Source organism: Myotis daubentonii, chromosome 6, assembly GCF_963259705.1.
Source record: "Myotis daubentonii chromosome 6, mMyoDau2.1, whole genome shotgun sequence".
NCBI classification, from domain to species: Eukaryota; Metazoa; Chordata; class Mammalia; order Chiroptera; family Vespertilionidae; genus Myotis; species Myotis daubentonii.
This window is the reverse complement of record NC_081845.1, coordinates 66,422,436-66,447,956: the sequence shown is the minus strand read 5'-3', so window position 1 is coordinate 66,447,956 and position 25,521 is coordinate 66,422,436. Positions and strand designations below refer to the sequence as shown.

General features: G+C 42.4%; 1 protein-coding gene and 1 pseudogene across 1 annotated transcript in view; one reads left to right on the top strand and one right to left on the bottom strand.

Annotated features, from left to right (window-relative positions):
- B3GAT2 (beta-1,3-glucuronyltransferase 2) overlaps positions 1 to 25,521 on the bottom strand; it is a 60,382-nt gene that overhangs the window by 8,730 nt on the left and 26,131 nt on the right. The window contains exon 2 of the mRNA XM_059701251.1: positions 25,249 to 25,393. Coding sequence (XP_059557234.1) covers positions 25,249 to 25,393 — 145 coding nt within the window. The remainder of the gene's footprint in view (positions 1 to 25,248; positions 25,394 to 25,521) is intronic.
- Positions 680 to 2,445, top strand: LOC132237165 (dnaJ homolog subfamily C member 2-like; annotated as a pseudogene).

Below are 25,521 nucleotides of genomic sequence, written 5' to 3'. Positions count from 1 at the left end.
TTCCATTGATTCACATGTTTATGCCAGTACCACACTGTCTTTACTACTGTAGCTTTATAATAAGTTTTCAAATCAGGAAGTGTAAGTCTTTCAACCTTGTTATTTTTCAAGATTGTTTTGGCTATTTTGAGTCCCTTGCTTTCCCATATAAATGGCCAACAGGTAAATTAAAAGGTGCTCAACATCACTAATCATCAGGAAAATGCAAATCAAAAACCACAATGAGCTATCACCTCACACCTGTTAGAATGCCTATTATGAAAAAGACAAGAAATAATATGTGTTGGCTCAGTGACAATCCTTCTCAAACTATTCCAAATAACTCGAGGAGGGAAGACTCCCAAGCTCATTTTACAAGGCCAGCACCACTGATCAAATTCACAGACATTACCAAAAAAAAAAAAAAAAATTATAAGCCAATCTCTGATGAACATAGAAGCAAAAATCCTCAACAAATACTAGCAAACCAAATTCAGTAATACATTGAAAAGACCCTACAGGCGATTGTAGAGCCAAGGTGGGAGGCTCAGACCAGGAGGTAGGAAGAACTTGGGGCGAGGAGGGGGTGATGCTAAGTGCCCTCCACCTAGGACGCAGGCTGGCCCGGGGGACACCAGGCTGCTCCTGCTGAGCACTGCAGTGGCCAAGGCCCTGCCATCGCCCACCCTCTGACCGCTGATTTATTCCAAGCAATACACTGAAGCCTCTCTTAACATTTCCAATCACAGCCTCAACACTGCAATGTGATCCTGTGGGAAGATGGTCTGAAGCTTTTGTTAAGAGAAACAGAAATGCTTCTGCCTCTTTTCAGAAACTGGAGGATAAGAAAGAGTTATCAGCAGAATCAGAAGATGAAGAATTGCAGTTAGAAGAATTTCCCACGCTGAAAACACTTGATCCAACGCCTGACAGCACCAAGACCACTAGGCAGCACTTGGACTGGGCCATGTAAGATACAAAGCTCCAGGGACACAGATCAGCAGCTCATAAAGCAAAGGCTTTAAAACATCACCCAGACAAAGGGAACGCAGCTGGTGCACCAAGGAGAGAAGGAGATAATGACCACTTCACTTGCATTGCTAAAGCTTATGAAATGTTATCCGATCCAGTGAAAAGACCAGCGCTTAACAGTGTAGATCCTACTTTTGATAACTTGGTTCCTTCTAAAAGTGAAGCAAAGGATAATTTCTTCCAAGTGTTTTCCTGTGTTTGAAAGAAATTCCAGATGGTCAAATAAAAAAAAATGTTTCCCTAAACTTGGTGATACGAATTCATCATTTGAAGATATAGATGTATTTTATTCTTTTTGGTATAATTTTTATTCTTGGAGAGAATTTTCTTATTCAGACGAAGAAGATAAAAAGCAGAGTGTCCTGATGAGAGGAGGACTTAAAAGCAGAACGGAGCAACAAGAGCACAAAGGAAAAAGAGGAAATGGACAGGATATGAACAGTAGTTGACAATGCATATAGTTATAATCCAAGAATAAAAAATTACAGAAGAAAAGGCCAAGATAGAAGCAGAAAAGAAAGCAAAAGCAGAAGCAAAATAGAAGGAGCAAGAAGCTAAAGAAAATCACAGACAAGCTGAATGAGAAGTTGCTTGTTTAGCTGAAGAGAAAGAAGAGGAAGAAATTAGACAACAAGCACTACTGGCAAAGAAGGAAAAACACCTAGAAAAGACATTATAATGGAAAGGCAAAAACTCTGAAACTCATGCAAGACCTGAAATCACTTTTCTGATAATGAGGCATAGTGGGTTAGCTGTGACTGCCTTGAACTAGCAAGTTTATAGTGCTTGAATGAAACACATCATCAACAAAGAAGTAGGGGGGAAAAGAGAATAAATGAGCAAATTAGAAAAGAGAAAGAGGAAGCTGAGGCTCATGCATGACAAGCATCTAAAGCAGTGGTTCTCAACCTTCTGGCCCTTTAAATACAGTTCCTCATGTTGTGACCGAACCATAAAATTATTTTCGTTGCTACTTCATAACTGTAATGTTGCTACTGTTATGAATCATCCTGTAAATATCTGATATGCAGGATGATCTTAGGCGACCCCTGTGAAAGGGTCGTTGAACCACCAAAGGGGTCGCGACCCACAGGTTGAGAACCGCTGATCTAAAGAATGCAGAGAAATCAACTGGCGGTGGTGGAAATGGCAGTGAGAATTGGTCAGAGAAGATCTGGAATTACGGAGTGAAGCTGTGAGCCTCTTCCCTGCTGGAACAAATTCAAGATGGGAAGTTACAGCTGTAACATACGTTCTTCTGGAGTCAAGAGAACCACCAAAGATGTTACTGCAACGCAGAGTTTTCAAAAACTTGACCCTCATCAAAAAGATGACATAAACAAAAAGGCTTTCGGTAAATTTTAGAGAGCATGGAGTGGTGCCCCAGGCAGACAATGATACACCTTCAGAACAATTTGAAGGTCCATGCACAGATTTCACACCCTGGGCAAGCTTTGTAAACATACCCACTAAGTGCACCTGAAAGATGGGGGGAAGTAGCAGGACGAAGAAGTGCTGCATGAAACAATGCAAAGGGTTTGTTGAGATGGTAAAAGAAAAGAAAGCTGCTCAACAGCAAGTACTGAATGCAATTAGAGCAAAGAAATGACTTATCACATCTTTGTTGCATGTGCATTTTTATCATAAAACTGAAAATACTGAAACAAAAAGAAGATCAAAATCCAGTGGGATTTATTCCTGGGATGCAAGGTTGTTTCAACATCCGCAAATCAATTAACATGATACACCACATAAATATAGTGACGGATAAAATTATATGATATCAACAGATACAAAAAAGGCATTTGATAAAGTCCAGCACCTATTATAATAAAAACTCTCAGCAAAGTGGGAATATAGGGAACCTAGCTGAACATAATAAAGGCCATATATAACAAACCCACAGCTAACATCATACTCAATGGGGGAAAACTAAAAGCATTTTTCTTAAGATCAGGAACAAGACAAGGATGTCTCCTTTTACCACTATTCAACATTGTATTTAAGCCCTAGCCAGAGCAATCAGGAAAGAAAAAGAAATAAAAGGCATCCAAATTGGAAAAGAAGTAAGCCCTGCCTGGGTAGGTCTGTTGTTTGGAGCATGGTCCCAATACACCAGGGTTGCAGGTTCAATCCCTGGTTGGGGCCTGTGCAAAAGTCAGCCAATGAATGTGTGAATAGGTGTGACAGCAGATGGATGTCTGTCTGTCTGTCTCTCTCTCCCCCCCCCGCAACACACCCCTTCCATCTCTCTTAAACCAATTAAAAAAATTTTAAGAAAGAAAAGTAAAACTGTCATTATTTGCAGGTGATATGATATGATACTATGCATAAAGAACCCTATAAAAATTCCACCCCAAATTATTACAACTGGTAAATATATTCATTGAAGTAGTGGGATACAAAATTAATATTCAGAAGTTGGTTGCATTTTTATTTTATTATTTTTAAAATATGTTTTGATTCAGAGAGAGGAAGGGAGAGGGAGAGGGAGAGGGAGACAGAAACATCAATGATGAGAGAGAATCACAAATTGGCTGCCTGCTGCACACCTGCTACTAGGGATCAAGGTTGCAACTCAGGGGCATGTGCTCTGACCAGGAATCAAACCACAACCTTCTGGCTCACTGGTCAATGTTTAACCACTGGCGATACTGGCAAGGCTTGGTTGCATTTTTATACACCAACAATGAACTATCAGAAAGAGAAGTTACTAAAACAATCCCATTCATAATTGCATCAAAAATAAAATACCTAGGAGTAATTTTAAAAATATATGTTTTTTATTGACTCTTTTTTTAGAGAGAGAGACAAAAGGAGAGGGAGGGAAAGAGAGAGAGAAACATTGATGTGAGAGAAAAACATTGATCAACTGCCTCCCACACTCACCCTGACCAGGGATTGAGCCAACAACATGGGCATGTGCCCTGACTGGGAATGGAACCAGTGACCTTTTGCTGCACACAACAACACTCAACTAACTGAGCCACACTGGCCAGGGCCTATGAATAAATTTAACCAAAGAGGTAAAAGACCTGTAGCCAGAAAACTATACAACATTAAAGAAGTTAAAGAAGATACAAAAAAATGGAAACATATACTGTGCTCATGTCAGAATTAACATCATTAAAATGTCCATATTACCCAAAGCAATTTATAGATTCAATGCAATCTTTATCAAAATACAAATGGCATTTCCAGAGCACTAGAACAAATAATCCTAAAATTTGTATGGAAGTACTAAAGACCTGGAATAGCCACAGCAACCTTGAGAAAGAAGAACCAAGTTGGAAGTACCATACTACCTCATATCAAACTATACTACTGTTATGGGTTAGCTCAGCGAGATAGACCATTGACTCAGAATTTAAATTTTAAGAGCCTTTATTAAGCTGGTCAGCTGACTGTCAGCCATGTCCTTCCCGTAAGAGCCCCACAGCTTGCAGTGTCGACCGAGAGTACAGCAAGACCATTTATTTGCAACACTACAAAGTATTTTTTTAAAAAAGAAAAAACAAACTGCAAAGCGGTTCATTAGCCGTCCCTGGTACTGGCAGGGTAAAAAGTTTACATAAAATTTACGAGCAGGGTCACACCTGGCTGGGTTCAATCATAACACATTGCTTTTCTAGCGAGATAATTAGCAATTTTTCTCTCCCATGGTCCCTGCCCCTCAGCCTACTTAGTAATTCTTCTTTGTCAGGCCCATGCCCCTAGCACACTACAAAGCTATAGTAATCAAAACAGCATGGTAATAGCATAAAAACAGACGAATGAATTAGTGGAACAGAATAAAGAGCCCAGAAATAAACCCATGCCTTTTTGGTCAATTAATCTATGACAAAGGAGGCAAGACTATACAATAGAGTTAAGACATTCTTTAACAAGTGGCTTTGGGTAAATTGGACAGATACATGCAAAAATAATGAAACTAGACCACCTTCTTAGACCATATACAAGAATAAACTCAAGATGGATTAAAGACTTAAATGTAAGACCCAGAACCAGAAAACTCCTAAAAGAAAACATAGGCAGTAAACTCTTTGACATGGCTCTTAGCAATATTTTTTTTTCTGATATATCTCCTATGACAAGGAAAACAAATGAAAAAATAAACACATAAGACTCATCAAACTAAAAAGTTTTTGCAAGAAAACCATCAACCAAAAAAAAAAAAAAAAAAGACAACCTACCAAATGGAAGAAAGTATTCATCAATGATACATCCAATAAGAAGTTAATATCCAAAATATATAAAGAACTCATACAACTTAACACCAAACAAACAAAAAAACAAACAAACAATCTGATTTAAAAATGGACAGAGGACCTAAACACATATTTCTCCAAAGAGGACATACAGATGGCCAACAGTCAGATGAAAAGATGCCCAACATCACTAATCATGACAGAAATACAAATTAAAACCACAATGACATATCACCTTACACCTGTCAGAATGGCTATCATTAATATATCAATAAACAAGAAGTGTTGACTAGGGCAGCGGTAGCCAACCTTTCAGACCTCATGGACCACTAGTGGTCTGCGGGCCACCAGTTGGCTCCCGCTGCTCCAAAGGTTTCCTTAAACTAGCAGTTGCCAACTTTTCGGACCTCACGGACCACTAGTGGTCCGCGGACCACCAGTTGGCAACCACTGGACTAGGGTATGCTTGTGCACAGTTGCTGGGATTGTAAACTGGTATAACCACTATGGAAAACAGTATGGAGGTTCCTAAAAAATTAAAAATAGAAATACCAAGTGATCCAGCAATTCCTCTTTGGATATTTATCCAAAGAAAATGGAAACACTAAATCAAAGAGATATATGGACCCCCATGTTCACTGCAGCACTGTTTACAATAGCCAACATAGGGAAGCAACCTAAGAGTCCACTGATGGGTGAATGGATAAAGACAATGTGATACACGCACACATGCACACACAATGTTATATTACTCAGCCATATAAAAGAAGGAAATATTGCCTTCTGCAACATCATGGATGGACCTTGAGGGTATTATGCTAAGTCAGATAAGTCAGAAAGAGAAATACCATATGATCACACTCATGTGGAATCTACAAAAACAAACAAAAAAACTCAGATTGGTGGTTGATAGAAGCCGGGGGTAGAGGGTGGGCAAAATGGGTAAAGATGGTACAAAATTCCATTTACAAAATAAGTAAGTCCTGGAGATGTAATGTACAGTGTGGTGACCATAGTTAATAACACTGTATTGTATCTTTGAAGGTTGCTAAGAAAGTACATCTTAAAAGTTCTCATCACAAGAAGAAAAAATCTTAACTGTGTGGTGATGGTTGTTAAGTAGACTTACTGTGGTGATCATTTTGCAATTTATATAAATATAGAATCATTACTCCATACATCTGAACCCAAAATAATGTTATATATAAACTATATCTCAATAAAAAATGGGAAACTTCTACTTAAGTGCTTTTATTCATAATCTCGTACCTTCCAGCCTTGGCATCTGTGAACTATTCAACTGAAAAACAAATGTGAATAATAGTGTTTCAGGAATCATTTTCACTATATTTAAATCCGATATAGAGAGCAAAACCAAGGGCTATCTTAAAGGAAGGTGTCCTTTATTTATTGCCATCACCTCTAAATTGCCACTGTTCCATGCAAGTGTTAATACAGGTTTTCATGGTTCTAAGACTGAATGTGCTTTGTAACAGCCATGATAAAGGTTCCTTCCTAATCTATTGCTTCCCAAGTGCAGACAACACTATAGCTTTCCACATTTATTTCCAATTATACTTTAGAATAATTTTCTTCTAGTGCAGAAAGGGATGAGAAGCACGGCCTGGCTGTTAAGTAGGCTGTTCGTCTGCCCGGGATACTGGCGGAAACTTTATGATTGCTTCAGGGAAAACCATTCTAAAAAGAATGCTTGTCTAGTTTTAAAAACTCCTCAAGAGCCATTTAGCAGCCATTGTTCCCTGTGGAAAAAAACATTCTTCATTTCTAAGAAGCATTCTTTATTTAATCTAGGAAAGATTCATTTAAGTCTTGACTCCGAAAACAATAAACCATCTCAGAAAACTAAGCCTGCTAAGGAAACAATCAGGAGGCTGAACAAGGATGAAAATTTGATCCTAAGAATAAAAGAAGCTTAATTAACTGAATACTAAAAATATCCGTGAATGACTTCCTAGTAGGCTGGTAGCAAGGCACGAAGGCATGCCTAATGTTGAAGTCTAGAGGGGGGACGGGTTCTGTTGGCTAGCCAGCCAAAGGGGCTCTGCTGGGAAATGAACGCTGTATGTGGCGAGAACGGCAGAATCAACAGGCTTGGCGCTGCCGGCGTGAGAATCACTGTGGCATGCTGTATGTCACCTTTGAGATGATCTGCTTTACATTATCCGTGACCACTACTGAACGTGCTGCTAAGCCACTCTACCCCAACCCAGACAGCACGGGAGAACGGGTGGAGAAGATATCTGTGTAACTGCTCTTCAAACCCCAATGTGTAAAAGTCGAATAGTTTTTAAAATAACAAGAGTTGAGAACCAAGATGGCGGCATAGGTTAACGCCGGAGTTTGCTGCTTTGAACAACTACTTCAAAAGTAAAACTAAAAGACGGAAGGGACATCACCCAGAACCACAGGAACGCTGGCTGAGTGGAAGTCCTACAACTAGGAGGAAAGAGAAACGCATACGGACACTCGGAGGATGCGCAGTGCTGAAGTCAAATTCTGAGGTGCGGAGTGCGCGGAGCGGGCTGGCGGCGGAGGGCGCGGTTGTTGTTTTCAACCGGGAGGGAGTCGCAGACTCTGAGCTCCAGATACAGGCGAGTCTTTAGGGACCCAGACTCAAACGGGAGAAGCGGGACTGTCTGGCTTCGGTCAGAGCGAGTGCAGCTTTCTCTCCCAGCTTTGCAGCAGGTGCTGGGACTCAGAGAGGCAGAGCCCCTGGGGACAGGACTGAGAGCCGCCATAACTGCTCTCTCCGGCCCACCCTGTTGATCCTGTGCGACCCGCCCTGCCCCGCCCAAGCCCTGCACAGAGGCATTTGCCGGATAGCCTCAGGCAAAGGCTAGATTAGCACCTCCCTAGAGGACAGAAGTTCTCTCACTGCTGACACAGCTGATTCTCATAGCCACTTGGCCTGGAGGTCAAACCCTCCCTGGGATTAGCTACAACAATCAAGGTTTAACTATAAGACTGCGAACAAAGACCACTAGGGGGTGCACCAAGGAAGCATAACAAAATGCAGAGACAAAGAAACAGGACAAAATTGTCAAAGGAAGACATAGAGTTCAGAACCACACTTTTAAGGTCTCTCAAGAACTGTTTAGAAGCCGCCGATAAACTTAATGAGATCTACAAGAAAACTAATGAGACCCTTGATGTTATATTGGGGAACCAACTAGAAATTAAGCATACACGGACTGAAATAACGAATATTATACAGACTCCCGACAGCAGACCAGAGGAGTGCAAGAATCAAGTCAATGATTTGAAATGCGAGGAAGCAAAAAACACTCAACGGGAAAAGCAAAATGAAAAAAGAATCCAAAAATGCGAGGATAGTGTAAGGAGCCTCTGGGACAGCTTCAAGCGTAACAACATCAGAATTATAGGGGTGCCAGAAGATGAGAGAGACCAAGATATTGAAAACCTATTTGAAGAAATAATGACAGAAAACTTCCCCCACCTGGTGAAAGAAATGGACTTACAGGTCCAAGAAGCGCGGAGAACCCCAAACAAAAGGAATCCAAAGAGGACCACACCAAGACACATCATCATTAAAATGCCAAGAGCAAAAGACAAAGAGAGACTCTTAAAAGCAGCAAGAGAAAGAAACCGAGTTACCTACAAGGGAATACCCATACGACTGTCAGCTGATTTCTCAACAGAAACTTTGCAGGCCAGAAGGGAGTGGCAAGAAATATTCAAAGTGATGAATACCAAGAACCTACAACCAAGATTACTTTATCCAGCAAAGCTATCATTCAGAATTGAAGGTCAGATAAAGAGCTTCACAGATAAGGAAAAGCTAAAGGAGTTCATCACCACCAAACCAGGATTATATGAAATGCTGAAAGGTATCCTTTAAGAAGAGGAACAGGAAGAAAAAGGTAAAGATACAAATTATGAACAACAAATATGCATCTATCAACAAGTGAATCTAAGAATCAAGTGAATAAATAATCTGATGAACAGAATGAACTGGTGATTATAATAGAATCAGGGACATAGAAAGGGAATGGACTGACTATTCTTGGGGGGGAAAGGGGTGTGGGAGATTCGGGAAGAGACTGGACAAAAATCGTGCACCTATGGATGAGGACAGTGGGTGGGGAGTGAGGGCGGAGGGTGGGGTGGGAACTGGGAGGAGGGGAGTTATGGGGGGGAAAAAAGAGGAACAAATGTAATAATCTGAACAATAAAGATTTAATTAAAAAAATAAAAATAAAATAAAATAACAAGAGTTGGCAAGGACATGTAGAAATTAGAACTCTTGTGCATTGTTCCATGGGACCATAAAATGATGCAGCCATTTGGGAAGAAATATGGCGGTTTCTCAAATATACAATTCCCATGTGGTCCAGCAATTCCACTTCTAGGTATACACCCAAAATAACGGGAAGCAGTGAGACTTCAGTGGTGACCGTGCACCATGTTCATAGCAGTATTCAGAATAGCCCCAAAGGTGGAAACAACTGAACGTGCATGAATGGGTGAATGGATAAACAGAATGTGGTCTGTATACACAATGAAAAATTATTCAGTTTTGAAAAGGAACAGATTCTGACATATGCTACAACATGCACAAACCTTGAAAACATACTAAGTAAGATAAGCCAGACACAAAGGACAAATATTATATCATTCCACTTATGTGAAATAATACCTAGCACAGTCCAGCTCATAGAGAGAAAGTAAAATGGTGGGCACCAGGGAAGGGGTTGGGGGGGTTGTGATGATGATTCAACCTCTAGAGATGGATGGTGGTGATGGTTGCACAATGTGAATGTTCTTAATGCCACTATATACTTAAAAATGTTTAAAAAGATCCCAGCTGGTGTGGCTCAATGGTTGAACATCAAATTATGAACCAGGAGGTCACAATTCAATTCCTGGTTAGGGCACATGCCCAGCTTGTGGGCTCCATCCCCAGTAGGGGGGTGCGGGAGGCAGTAATGATTTTCTCTCATCGATGTTTCTCTTTCCCTCTCTGAAATCAATATATCTTTTAAATGGTTAAAAAGATAAATGTTTTTGTATATTTTACCACTATTAAAAGCATATTTGCACTTCCAGTGCATAACTTATATTGTTGGTGGTGCTTTTCTGTTGTTATGACTTAAAAAACAACAACACAACAACTCCTTTCCTGTGCTCAAATTTTCTTCTTGCTTGACCAATGGACGTGCTTTCCATGGCAATAATTTTATTGAGCATTCTCAAATGTTTTATCGTGTGGGGATATCCCCCCCTCAAACCTCCGGAATGGCGTGGGAGGGAGCCATGTCTACTAATGGACTACAATGAACCACAGGAAGGAGCATGAGCGTAGCCTGTGGCCACCTATACTAGCTGTTCTTAACACTGGCTGCATTTCAGAATAACCTCAAGACTTAGAAAAATGTATACACATACCCCAATACCAGGCCCCACACCCAGAGATTATGGTTTAATTGGTCAGCAATGGAGCCCAGGTCTGGGTACTTTTTCAGAGCTCCAGGGGTAATTCTGACATGTAGTCACGTTGAGACCTACGAATGAGACCCTCCTTAGACAGCTCTCTGGAGTACAGCTCAATATTCCCCCTTTTAAAGAATCTGACCATTAAAGAATAATGGCGATGTGATCTCAGAAGGAATAAGAGGCTGTATCTTTTAATTTTGATAATCTTTAAACTAGGAAAGAAAAAGTTAAAATTCATGAAATCAGCAAAAATGTACTCAAGCTATCACTGCCAGGGGCTGCGCCTGACCTGGAGGTGCCAGGAGACCTGGGAGCCCCCACTCCCTCTCCCCAGAGCAGACGACGCAGGGGGCAGGCAGGACGCGGACTCGAGTGCCACCTCGGGCTCGAGCGCCACCTCTCGGACAAGGGAGAAAGTGCAGGATTCTAGGGAGATGTGTGGAGCGTCATGGAGAGAGTGATTCCCGCAGCACTAAAGCTTTTGGAGAGGTGGCTAGAAATTAGCCAGGCAAACACGGGTAGACAGTGACGCTCCCCACTCTAGGGTGAGGGCAGTGGGTGCCACTCGTCATTACCGCAGGCCCATCCGCCTGGGGCAATGCTGGGCCCAGCCTGGCACTTGCCTGGATTTGAAAGGAGGTGGACTATAATGCAGAGTGTTTGGGGCTGCGCAGGGGGCCCAGGAAGAACCCAGCTAACTTCTGAAGTCAGTGCAGAGAGAGAGTGGTAGTCACGGCAACCAACCTATGTGCCAAGGAAAACTGGCAAGCGTGCCAGCCCCCAGGTCAGGGGTGCAGAGCAATAAGCTTTAATTCTTATTACTTGTACTAATAAATTGTCTATAATAGATTCCAAATGAGAATTATATCTACAGATGCTCTCCTAGGGGCTTAGGAAAGTCAAGGTAGTGAAAAAGGACCTTCTCCCCAACCCCCTTGTCACCTAATTAGAAAAGGTGAGACTTCTTCTTTTTTTAAAAAATGCTTTCATTGATTTTTAGATAGAGAGGAAGGGAGAGGGAGAGAGAGATAGAAACATTGGAGAGAGAGAGAGACATACTGATCAGCTGCCTCCTGCTGGGGATTGAGCCAGATATATGCCCTGACTAAGAATTGAACCCGGAACCTCTTCGTGCATGGGAGGATGCTCAATCCACTGAGCCACACCAGCCAGGTGAGATGCATTCTTTTAAATTCTTCTTTGTGCCATCAGTCATTTGTACAAAGAAGAATTCTGCCTTCTCAGCAGCAGGGCCAAGTGGACACGCACACTACACCAAACACCATGCAAATCTGAATGTTATAAATTACATTTTCTTTTGAAAGCTCAAATGTTTTTATTTTTTTCAAATGGCTTTAGTTTTTCAGCTGGGAAATTAAGAAAATGAACACATATCTGCTTCTCAACAACTTTTTAATAATCTTTTTGTTTTCTTTTTCTCTTGATAAGTCGTTTTTTGACGATGTTTTATCTAAAGCACGATCTTTATCTCCACGTGTCATCCTACACACTGAGTTCATTCACTGAATGATAATGAGCACAGGCCCGTCAGCCAGCAAAGAGACGAAGTTCATTGTAAGCCGAAAACAAAGAGTTTGCATGTCCTTAAGAATGGCCGTCGAGAATGACTTGAAATGGCTAGATGTAGTGAGGATTCGAACCCAGGTATGTGCCCCTGACTGGAATCAAACCTGCGACCCTTCAGTATACGGCTGATGCTCCAACCACTGAACACACTAGCCAGGGTTCACGTAGCCACTTTAAAATTTTTAAAATATGTTTTTATTGATTTTAGGGAGAGAGAAAAGGAGAGGGAGAGAGATATAGAAACATTGATGAGAGATAAATATCCATTGATTGGCTACCTCCTGCACACCCTCTACTGGGGGATCCAGCCTGCAACCCAGGCAGGTGCCCTGACTGGGAATGACACTGGTGACCTGTTGGTGCATGGGACAACGCTCAATCCACTGAGCCACACTGGCCGAGACCTGCAGGCACTTTAAGTGACTGCTCCTGGGAAGCAATCCTAGGCCACCACAGTCCCCTGTGGGAGCTCACCCATTCCCAGGGTGTCGACACCACGTCCACAGGACTCCAGGCCAGAAAACTAAACAGTCCTCCTAGAATTCTCACCCCTTCTGTAAGCCACACACAAGGAAAAGCTTTATCACCTTACAACAAGCATGTCAAACTCAAAGGCTAACATGGGCCAAATAAACAAGGTTTAAGTTTATGTGGGCCACCAAAAAAACAAAAGCTTCAATTTTCAGAGAAACGTAGGTTTATTTCGATAGAGACATGCTGAATACAAAGGGCTGAAATAAACGAGTAATCGTTAACATAAAATAATAGAACATTTTAATAAAAATTAATATTTTTTCTTGAACATGAACCTACCAGACACTGAATAACTGCACAAATTAATAAGCGTAACACAAATAAACCTATTTTTCTTGTTCTCTGAAAGTGAAATATTTCCTGTTGCGCACACCAAACAAGTCAGTCCAAGACTAATGACGTGGCAATGGGCTGCTAAAAGATTCGCTGCTAGTATTAGTGGAGAGCTGGTGCGCCTGCGCTATTTTACGTGTAAGGCGCATAAGGGAAATGAATGCAACACGATTACAGTAATCAGTCATTAGCGAACGTTGTAGTTCGTTATTTTTACGATATTGTAACAATAAAGTTACAAAAGTTTTATGAAAACGTTTCTTACATGCTGTTATATTGGCTGGGCCGCAAAAATATTTGTGGGCCGCACACAGCCCGTGGGCCGTGAGTTTGACATGCTTGCTTTACAATGTCGTCTCATTATTATGAGTTATGAAAAAGTCCATGGACAATGCACAAAGTGACCCTGAGGCGTCACTTCCACGTCCCCTTTGCTTTGGGGAATAGAAGTTCTCGCAAAACGAGGTGCAGGAGGCACTCTTATGAGAGGAAAGTTATCCGCTACTGAGCCTGTGGTAATAATAAATAATTTGTCTGGTCTTAGTGCCAGGTTCCTGACAAGGAACTTGCAAAACCCTTAGAATTTCCTGAGAGACAGGAGTGACTTTATTATGCTAATGATGTGGCTCATAGAGGGCACTTAGATGGTTTCAGGATGGGGCTGGTTACCACAAAACCAGCCACATGATCAGAGGCAGGAACCGTGGGCCACCCCCACCACTGGGGATGGAAGTTGGAGACGGAGTTCAATCACAAGGCCACTGATTTAATCAACTGTGCCTACGTAGGGAAACCCCAATAAAACCTCTTAACACCAGAGGTCAGTGGAACTTCCGGGTGCTGGGAGGGCGATGCATCCCGATCCCACTAGGAAAAGGCACAGGAGCCTGGGTTTTCCCCCAGACCTCACACCGTGTGTCTTTCGTTGGATTGGCCCTCATTTGTGTTTTAGAAACAAGCAAGTAGAGCGCTATCCTGAGTTCTGTGAGCCCTTGTAATGTATTATCAAACCTCAGAGGGTTGTGGGAAACATCAAATTAATAGTAAATTTGTCAAGAAATACAGGTGGCCTGGGTCCCCCACAGTGCGGCTGGTCTAAAGTAACGGCAGCCTTGTTGGGGAGCAAACCCTCTAACTAGTGGGGTCTGCGCTAACTCTGGGTATTATAGCAGCCGACTGTCACGTCATTCGTCTTGTACTGCAGTTCGTACGCCCAGTTGGATTTCTACAGGAACACAGGCCGTATGGGTGCCAGGCACTCAACTGGAAGCTGCACATACTGTCATTAGAGGGGCACAGGGCCCTGCCTGCCACCTCCTAGAGTTAAGAAAAAGGTGCATGCAAATGTTGAGAATTCAAAATAAATACCTCAGCCTTAAGTTCTGCATCTGAAGGAATCTACACCTCCCGGTGAGGCTGGAAATTACTTTAAGCTCCGTTCTTTCAAGTCATGATTCCTACTCACACCTCCCTAGAAGTGGCCACAGGGAGCCTGTCACTTCAAAGTAACACCCTGACCTCAGAACAGAGCTGACAGCTCTGCGTGGACCGCCCTGCTTTTAGGCAACAAGAGCCAGTTCGTGGGCAGATGCCCGAGGTGCGGGCACTGAAGCCCAAGGCACAGACCCGCGGACACATTCCCGGCCTCACCGGCTTGGCAGAGCGGCCATCGCTCAGCTGCCAAAGCCAGCCGCCCGCACGCGGCTGCCAGGGCGGGGGCTGCCTCCCAGGCTTCTTCCCGCCTGTGGATGGGCGTCCTAGTTCTTTTTTGCAGTAATCATTAGAAAGCTTTTAGAAAAATTTCCCCCAGTGCAACAGAAATGATCTCGACTTGTGCCACTAACATGCATACAGGATCATTCAGAACAACGTTTCCTTATCTGATAGCAAAAGCAGCCTCTGCAGAGTCCAATATGGCCAAATGCAGACACAGAGTCCAACCCTATGAATGACAGGGAGCGTTTTAGTCGCGATATCTTACACAAATGAGCTTCTAGTGAGGGGCTAGGCCAGTGGTCGGCAAACTCATTAGTCAACAGAGCCAAATATCAACAGTACAACAACTGAAATTTCTTTTGAGAGCCAAATTTTTTAAACTTAAACTATATAGGTAGGTACATTGTTATTAACTTAATTAGGGTACTCCTAAGGCTTAGGAAGAGCCACACTCAAGGGGCCAAAGAGCCGCATGTGGCTCGCGAGCCACAGTTTGCCGACCACTGGACTAGGCTACAACTTCAGAGAGATACAAACAGGACAGACCCTGACGGAGGGGCTTTTACTGAGTGTGCTCAACCCCGAAAGGCAAGACAGCTGTGGGAGGGTTAACATTTTGGTTCTTACGCTTCCTGTTTCTTAATCAGCTTGTGAAAACCTGAGAGAGACACCCCAGCTCCCTCAACTATCTCAGACCCTTTTCCAAACAGCCTTCTTGGCTGTCCTGGGCGGGGCAGCCAAGTGGCCTTCCAGCTTCAACTTCTCTTTCCAGACATCGTGGGTGTGTCTGCACACGTAACCTGACAACGGGGTGGGAGGTACCCATTATACATGAAGGTCCAAAAGGTCTTTTCCTTCTTCTCACGGAGAATAAATGAATCTTATGTGGAATCTAAACCAAGCTGTGAATTTTCAAGACTCAGAATCAGAACTGCCTCAAAATCAGAATCATTCATTATCTTATCAACCAAATCACTCTCACTTTAAGGCTTCCAAAAATATCAATAATTTACTGAAAAGTAATTTGCAAAAAGAGCATGTTTGTGTGTGAAGTGAAGAAAATTATTCAGGGTGGCAAAAGTTGTTTTCTTATTTATTCCTACTTTAAAACAAGAGTAATTAACACAAAAGAGCAAATCATTCGTATTTTATAATATATCTTACATTATGCTTTGAAAATATACTGAAATGTTTGGAAAACTCTAAACATCAGTCATGTTGTGGAGAGAAGTTTCCCAGAGAATCTGGCAGTGAAAGAGCATCGGATAATTTGTCACAGGCCCGGCTAAACGCACAAAACCCACGTGCCTTTCTTGAATTTTAGTTATCTCTATTTGGATACAAATTCTGGGGGGAATTAATGCAAAATTTTTAATGGGTTTCTTGGATACTTAATCATCTACATAAAGTTCATACAACAAAATCCAAGAAGACCCATCCAAGTTGCCCTGACCTTGAAGTGACTTTGCAGAGTAATGGGCAGAGAGCCTGTGTGTAAGGAAATGTGCCTGGGAAGTCTGAGTTGAAGCAAGGCTCTGAGGAAGGTAAGCACCAAAATCTATCCTCACTCAGAATCCAGGGGCCCAGGTGGGAAGCCAGGAAGAGACAGAATGCATCAGAGGAGACCTCAGTGGCCATCCATGCCACTGCTTCCTTCTACACATGAGGAAAGTTAAGTCCCAGGAAGCGACAGAATATGTCTAATGACCTCTAAGTTTTCTGTCCAAGGTTACATACATGTCTGATCAGCAAGGAACCAGATTCTCCCAAGACACATTATGGTCAGCCTTATATGTTCAGAGGCACAAATTCAGACTTGATTGAAGAAAGGCCTTTTCTGAGAATCCCCAGGACCTTACAAGTATGGCTGACCTACCTCTCTGTCTGCCTTCAGGTAAATGCTTTAGTTGACATGCCAGCTCGGCTCTTTGGATACAAGAATTGAAGACCGAAGCAGAAGGCTGGTTAGAAGAAAGATGGAGAAGTCAGGAAGGAGAGAGGGGGGCCTCGGAGGGGGTAAGAGATCTAGACTGTCCTTGGAGTTAGACACAATGACACATAGTCTCCAAAAACTGGCACTCAGGAAATGTTTGTTAAACACTGAGTAAATATACCAGTTCGTCTTCCCCGTGCCGCAGTGCGACAGAGCAGCCACACTGCCATCCACAAGAGCAGCCAACAGCTCACGCTCCTGGTTTTCTTCATAATCTTGCTTCCTCCAATTTAAAGTATTATCAGAATAAAAGTGATGAATCCAGTTAAGAACACAGCCGTCACCCCATCAGAATTCTGAGCATAGAGATTCTGACGGCAGTAGGGAAATATACACAAAAGATTGGCCAAGCACAGGCTGACAGACAGAGCAGTTTTTCAGAGCTGAAGATTGATGACATCAATTTTGAAGCTTTTCTGCCTTTGTCTTCTAGGTTATAGATGTTGGTTATTTTTTTGCCTCTAAGCCTCATGTTTCAAACTGAATCTTTCCACAGTTATCACAGGCATCACTTTATACAACCCACAGAAAATGAGTCACTTTATGATAGAGTAGCATTTTAGAATCTGTAGTCTGCTACAGGGTCTTATTTAATTCAATTGTTTGGTCAGAAAAGAAAAAACTTTAAAATACAGATATATTCAAAACTAATACATGCTTGAAAAATAAGTAACCCTAATTTTATATACTAGTTATTAAATGTATCAAGAAGTACTAAATTGGAGAGACAAGATGGCGGCAGAATAGGCAGACGCATCCCAGGGCTTGTCCCTGGCAAATGGAGTGAGCAGCTGAAACTAATAACACCTACCCTGAATTGGCGAAGTATACTCAGCTGGTGAGACAGTTTGCAGCCGGGAAGGGCATACTCAGCTGGTGAGACATTTTGCAGCCGGGAAGGGCAGAGTTCCCCTGGAAAGGTAAAAACCAGGGATCTGGGCAGGAAAGTTTGCCAGACCTCTGAGCCCAGAGGGTCAGAGGGAGACCGCGTGGCACACAGCCGCATCTCTTGGGACAGGTACAGCCCCTGACTGTGGAAAGGAGATCCGCGGGACTGTTGGCACCGGGGGATTTGAGATCTGGGTTCCGTAATTACGGACTGAGCCTAAAGGGGGCAGCCTGAAGCGCTGACCAGACCATGCAGTGTCGGTAAGAGAGGAGCTTACAGAGACTCAGCCTTCCCCGTTTCTGCAGCCAGCGTTTGTTTGTTTGTTTTCACTGAACCCTATTTATAGAACATTTCAGATACAGACACTCACCTGTGCTGAAGAGCAGGAGAAGGTGCGGAGGAGTGGAATCTGGGGAGAGGCTGGGGAGAGAAGGGGGTCCAGGGGAGGTGGCAGCAAATTGAGTGCTGAGTCACCCCTGAGCCCAGGACTTGGGCAGCCATTTTCTCCTGAGGATATAACTCCTCCCTCCAGACCCCAGGCAAGGAATACAGCCACACCCAGATTCCACCCTGAATGAGACGAAGGATTAAAATAATCTGGTTAGTCCCTGGGAGTTAACAGGGACAGGTCTATAGAAGGGCTTTCAGTCCCAGCAACAACAACAGCAACAGCAACAGCAGCAACAACAACAACAAAAATCACAGTCATTCCAGAAAACTGGGATCTTAAGCCAGCCAAAGGAATGACATTTCAATTTTTCATTTTTTATTATTATTTTGTTAGCTTTTTTTTTTTTTTGCTTTTTCTTTGTTCCTTTTTTTTTGTTCCTTTATTTCCTACTTCTTTTCACATTATTTTTTCAACCACGTGAGCAGCAGACATGTGAGCGGCGCGCTCTTGTCCAGGGAGCATCAACCCTGTGAGCAGCCTGCCTTGGGCCTAAGAGCAGCAGCCTCATGTGGCCTGCCCCTGTCCAAGGAGCAGCAGCTGTATGAGTGGCCTGCTTCCCCATCCGAGGAGCAGCAACCACGCGAGCAGTCTGACCTGTCCGAGGAGCAGCAGCTGCACAAGCAGTCTACCTATGTCTGAGGAGCGGCAGCCCTGTGCAGCCCGCCCCCATCCGAGGAGCAATAGCTGCGCACAGCCCGCACCCTGCACTAGTCCGAGGAGCAGCAGCTGTGCAAGCATCTTGCCCTCGCCCAAGCAGCAGCAGCCGCACAAGCAGCCTGCCCAATCCGAGGAACAGCAGCTGTGTGAGCAGCCCGTCCCCATCCGAGGAACAGCAGTTCTGCGAGCACCCTGTCCCCATTCGAGGTGCAGCAGCATCCCACCCCGGTCCGAGGAGCAGCAGCCACACGAGCAGACCACCCACATCTGAGGAGCGGCAGCCCTGTGCAGCACACACCGGTCCAAGGAGCAGAGCCACAACAGCCTGCACCTGTCCAACGAGCAGCAGCCGGGTGAGTAGCATATCCCCGTCCGAGGAGGAGCAGCCACGCGTGCAGCTCATTCCCGTCCAAAGAGCAGCAGCCGTGCAAGCAGCCCAACCCCGTCAGAGGAGCAGCAGACTTGCAATCAACCTGTCCAAGTCCAAAGAGCAGTAGCCCCACAAGCAGCCCACCACAGCAACATGCAGCCAGCCCCCATTCAAGGAACAGCAGCCACGTGAGCAGTCTGCCCCAGTTCAAGGAGTAGCAGCTGCATGTGTAGCCTGCCCCCATCCAAGGAACAGCAGCCTCATGATCAGCACACCCTCTGTCTGAGGAACAGCAGCTGTGTGAAAAGCCTCCCCACACCAGCCAGAGGAGCCACCACAGCTGTGAACAGCACCCACCAGAGGAGCTGCTGCCAATTGAGGAGCAGCTGCTATCGCAACCGCCCGAAGAGCAACCACAGCCCGAGGAGCCACTGACACCCAAGGAGCAGCCCCTGAACGACTCAACATCTAGATATGTCGGTGAGATCATACATGGATAGACAAAGAAATCCCCAAAGGAAAGGAAGACTTGCCAGAAAAGCAGCTAAGTGAAACAGAGGCATGCAGCATGACAAAAAAAGAATTCAGATTAAGGGTCCTAGAATGCTAAACTGGAGGGAGGAAAAAATCAACAACTTATGCAAGAATCAAGAAGAAAAGGATGAAAAAAATCAACAACTTATGTAAGAATCAAAAAGAAATGGATGAAAAAATCAATAACTTATGTAAGAACCAAGAAGAAATGAAGAGTGATATAGCTGCAATAAAAAACACCACTGAAAGTTTCAACGGTAGACTAGGAGAAGCGGAGGACCGAATTAGCGAATTAGAAGACAGGGAAGCAAAACACACCCAAACTGAACTGCAATTGGAGAAAAAAATTAAAAGACAGGAGGAGAGCCTAAGGGAGCTATGGGACAACATGAAATGAAACAACATACAAATAATAAGGGTGCCAGAACAACAGAAAGAGGAACAAGGGTTAGAAAACCTATTTAAAGAAATAATATCAGAAAACTTCCCTGAGGTGGGGAAGAAAAAAGTCACACAATCACAAAGAGTCCCAAACAAGGTGAACCCAAAAGACCCACACAAAGACACATCATAATTACCATGGCAAATGTTCAGGACAAAGAGAGAATCTTAAAGGCTGCAAGAGAGAGACAGAAAGTTACATTCAAGGGATCTCCCATGAGATTATCAAATGATTTCTCAACAGAAACACATCAGGCCAGAAAAGAATGGACAGAAATTTACAAAGTGATGCAAAGCAAAGGACTGAATCCAAAAATACTCTGTCCAGCAAGGCTATCATTCAAAATCAAAGGGGAAATAAGAAGCTTCACAGACAAAAAAAGGCTAAGGAAGTTTATCACCACCAAGCCAGCAATGCAAGAAATGCTAAAAGGACTGGTGTAAAAAGAAGAAATAAAAAGCTCAGAAAGAAAACAGGCACAAAAATAGAAATGGCTACAAACAAGTACCTTTCAATAATAACTTTAAACGTAAATGGACTAAATGCTCCAATCAAAAGACATCGAGTGGCTGAATGGATAAAAAAAACATGACCCATATATTTGCTGTCTACAAGAGACCCACCTCATTAGAAGGGACTCACACAGACTGAAAGTGAAGGAAAAATATCTTTCAGGCAAATGGAAATGAAAAAAAAGCTGGGGTAGCAATACTTATATCGGACAAAATAGACCTCAAAGTGAAGGCCATAACAAGAGATAAGGAAGGCCACTTCATAATACTAAAGGAATCAATACAACAAGAGGATATAACCCTGATAAACATATATGCACCCAATGCAGGAACACCCAAATAATTAAAAAACCTCCTGGAAGATATCAAAGGAGAGATCGACAACAATACAATCATAGTAGGGGACTTTAATACACCACTGACATCACTGGATAAATCGTCTAGACAAAAAATCAGCAAAGAAACAGCAATCCTAAATGACTCACTAGATCAGATGGACTTAATTGACATCTTCAGAACATTTCACCCTAAAGCCACGGAATATACGTTCTTCTCAAGTGCACATGGGACATTTTAAAAATAGACCACATATTGGGTCACAAGCAAAGTCTCCCCAAATTCAAGAAGATTGAAATCATACCATGCATCTTCTCAGACCACAATGGCATTATATTAGAAATAAACTACAATAAAAACAACCCAAAATACTCAAACACTTGGAAGCTGAATAGCATATTATTAAATATTGATCGGGTTACCAATGAGATCAAAGAAGAAATTAAAAACATCCTGGAAACTAATGACAATGAAAACACAACAATCCAAAACCTATGGGACACAATGAAAGTGGTCCTGAGAGGGAAGTTTATAGCTCTACAGGCCTACCTCAAAAAACAAGAAAAAATGGTAGTAAATCATCTAACTCTACATCTCAAAGAATTAGAAAGAGAGCAACAAGAAAAGCCCAGAGTGAGCAGAAGGAAGGAGATAATAAAGATTAGAGCAGAAATAAATGACATAGAGACCAAAAAAACCCAATACATAAAATCAATGAAACCAAGAGCTGGTTCTTTGAAAGGATAAACAAGATTGACAAACCTCTAGCCAGGCTCACCAAGAAGCAAAGAGAGAGGACCCAAATAAACAAAATCAGAAATGATAGAGGCGAAATAACAACAGACCCCACAGAAATACAAATGATTGTTAAAAAATATTATCGACAACTCTACTCCAACGAACCAGACAACCTGGAGGAAATGGTCTAGATCTAGTGAGTCATATTCCTAGAAAAATACAACATTCCAAAACTCAATCAGGAAGAATCTAAAAATCTCAATAGGCCAATAACTATGGCGGAAATTGAAGCAGTCATCAAAAAGCTTCCAGCAAACAAAAGCCCAGGACCAGACAGCTTCACAGGGGAGTTTTACCAAACATTCAAGGAAGAATTAAAACCTATCCTCCTCAGACTACTACAGAAAATTCAAGAGGAAGGAACACTTCCAAGCTCATTCTATGAAGCCAGCATCACCCTAATACCAAAACCAGGTAAAGACAACACAATGAAAGAGAATTACAGGCCAACATCCCTCATAAACATAGATGTCAAAATCCTCAACAAAATCTTAGCAAATCGGATCCAGCAGTACATCAGAAAGATCATACACCATGACCAAGTAGGATTTATCCCAGGGATGCAAGGATGGTACAATATCCGCAAATCAATAAACGTGATACGTCACATAAACAAATTGAAAGAAAAAAACCACATGGTCATATCAATTGATGCAGAAAAAACATTTGACAAAATCCAACACCCATTTTTGATAAAAACTCTCAGCAAGGCGGGAGTAGAAGGATCATACCTCAACATAATAAAAGCCATATATGACAGGCCCACAGCCAACATCGTACTTAATGGACAAAAACTAACACCATTTCCCCTAAGAACAGGAACAAGACAGGGATGCCCACTCTCACCACTCCTGTTCAACATAGTGCTGGAAGTATTAGCCATTGCAATTAGACAAGAAGAAGAAATAAAAGGCATCCAGATTGGAAAAGAAGAAGTAAAACTGTCCTTATTTGCAGATGACATGATATTATACATAAAAAACCCTAAAGATTCCATCAAAAAACTATTAGATTTAATAAATGAATTTGGCAATGTAGCAGGATACAAAATTAACACCAAGAAATCTATGGCTTTCTATACACCAATAGTGAACTACAGAAAGAGAGACTAAAAAAACAATCCCATTTACCATCGCACCAAAAAAATTAAGATACCTAGGGATAAACTTAACTGAAGAGGTAAAAGACCTCTACTCAGAAAACTACAGGACGTTGAAAAAAGAGATAGAGGAAGACATAAACAGATGGAAGAACATACCATGTTCTTGGATTGGTAGAATCAACATCATTAAAATGTCCATACTACCTAAAGCAATTTATAGATTCAATGCACTTCCCATTAAAATACCAACGGCATGTTTCACAGACCTAGAACGAACTCTCTAAAAATTCATCTGGAATAAAAAAAGACCCTGAATAGCTGCAGCGATCCTGAGAAAGAACAAAGTAGGTGGGATGTCAATACCAGATATCAAGCTGTATTACAAAGCCACTGTTCTCAAAACTGCCTGGTACTGGCACAAGAACAGACATATAGATCAATGGAATAGAATAGAGATCCCATAAATCAACCTGAACAAATATGCTCAATTAATATTTGACAAAGGAGGCAAGAAAATACAATGGAGTCAAGACAGTCTCTTCAATAAATGGTGTTGGGAAAATTGGATAGATACATGCAGAAAAATGAAACTAGACCACCAACTTACACCATACAGAAAAACAAACTCAAAATGGATAAAGGACTTAAATGTAAGACGTGAAACCATAAAAATACTAGAAGAATCCAAAGGCAACAAAATCTCAGACATATGCCGAAGCAATTTCTTCACCAATATAGCTCCTAGGGCATTGGAAACTAAAGAGAAAATAAACAAATGGGACTACATCAAAATAAAAAGCTTCTGTACAGCAAAAGAAACCATCAACAAAACAACAAGAAAACCCACTGCATGGGAGAACATATTTGCCAATGTAATCACCGATAAGGGTTTAATCTCCAACATTTATAGGGAACTCATACAACTTAACAAAAGGAAGATAAACAATCCAATAAAAAAATGGGCAAAGGACCTAAATAGACACTTTTTGAAAGAGGACATTCAGAAAGCCAAGAGACATATGAAAACATGCTCAAATTCACTAATCATCCGAGAGATGCAAATCAAAACAACAATGAGGTATCATCTCACACCTGTCAGAATGGCTATCATCAACAAATCAACAAACGACAAGTACTGGAGAGGATGTGGAGAAAAAGGAACACTCGTGCACTGCTGGTGGGAATGCAGACTGGTGCAGCCACTATGGAAGACAGTATGGAGTTTCCTCAAAAAACTAAAAATGGAACTCCCATTTGACCCCATGATCCCACTTCTAGGAATATATCCCAAGAAAACAGAAACACCAATCAGAAAGGATATATGCACCCCTATGTTCATAGCAGCACAATTCACCATAGCTAAGATCTGGAAACAGCCTAAGTTCCCATCAGTAGATGAATGGATTAGAAAACTGTGGTACATCTACACAATGGAATACCATGCTGCTGTAAAAAAGAAGGAATTCTTACCATTTGCAACAGCATGGATGGAACTGGAGAGCATTATGCTAAGTGAAATAAGCCAGTTAATGAAGGAAAAATACCACATGATCTCACTCATTTACAGATAATAAAGACCATTATAAACTTATGAATAAAATAGATACAGAGGCAGAGCAGCCTCGAACAGACTGTCAAACTACAGTGGGAAGGCAGGGGAGGGTTGGGGGGCAGGACGGGGTGGGTAAGAGATCAACTGAAGGACTTGTATGCATGCATATAAGCATAACCAATGGACATTAGACACTGGGGGGTAGGGGAGGCCAGGGGATTGTCAAGGGCGGGGGAAAAACTAGACATATGTAATACTCTTTGTAACAGTTTAAGCAATAAAACAATTAAAAAAAAAGAAGTGCTAAATTTATCAATAAGCATTAAACTGATTAGCCTGTCAAACTCACATCACTATTACATATATTCACAAGTGTGTGAGTTATTGTAACAAACTGGACTCCTGAAGAGAGGTACCAAAACGTAAGGCCAGGGCCAGTTCTCACCACTGACTCCCAGTGCCCAACTCTGCACCTGGCGCATAAACATTTGTTGGATAAAAGGGTGGCCGCACAGACAAGTGCCAAAATGGAATGGAACGAGCATTTTCTAATCACCCCAAAATAAATTTCCATTTGAATTAACAAAGAGCCTGTTTTGAAGGTGTAAATGGCTAATCTGCTGCATATGTTACGATCAGCGGTTTCACACAAGTGGTCTTTTAAAGCTTCCTTCGTCTAGTACCCTGTGACACTGGGAACATCCGTTAGAACAATTGAGCCGACGCAAATGTCACCCACACTCCTCACCTGCCATGTCGATGGCAAAAGGCCTGTCTGCTCTCCAGCCGGTGTACCAACCAACGACTTTGCCATTTTCCACCAACGGACGTTCATAGCGTCGCCCGCCAACCAGGCCCACTGGCCAGACAGAGACCTTGCGTGTGGTTCGCATCTATAAAAAGGGGAAAGAGATTTGGTTTAAGTTTCTTTAGGGAAAAGAAGTTGAAGGGAGGGAAAGAAGGTGAGGCAAGCAGAAGAAATGTGAAGTGGTGGGAGGATGTCGATTCCCAAAAGTTGAAC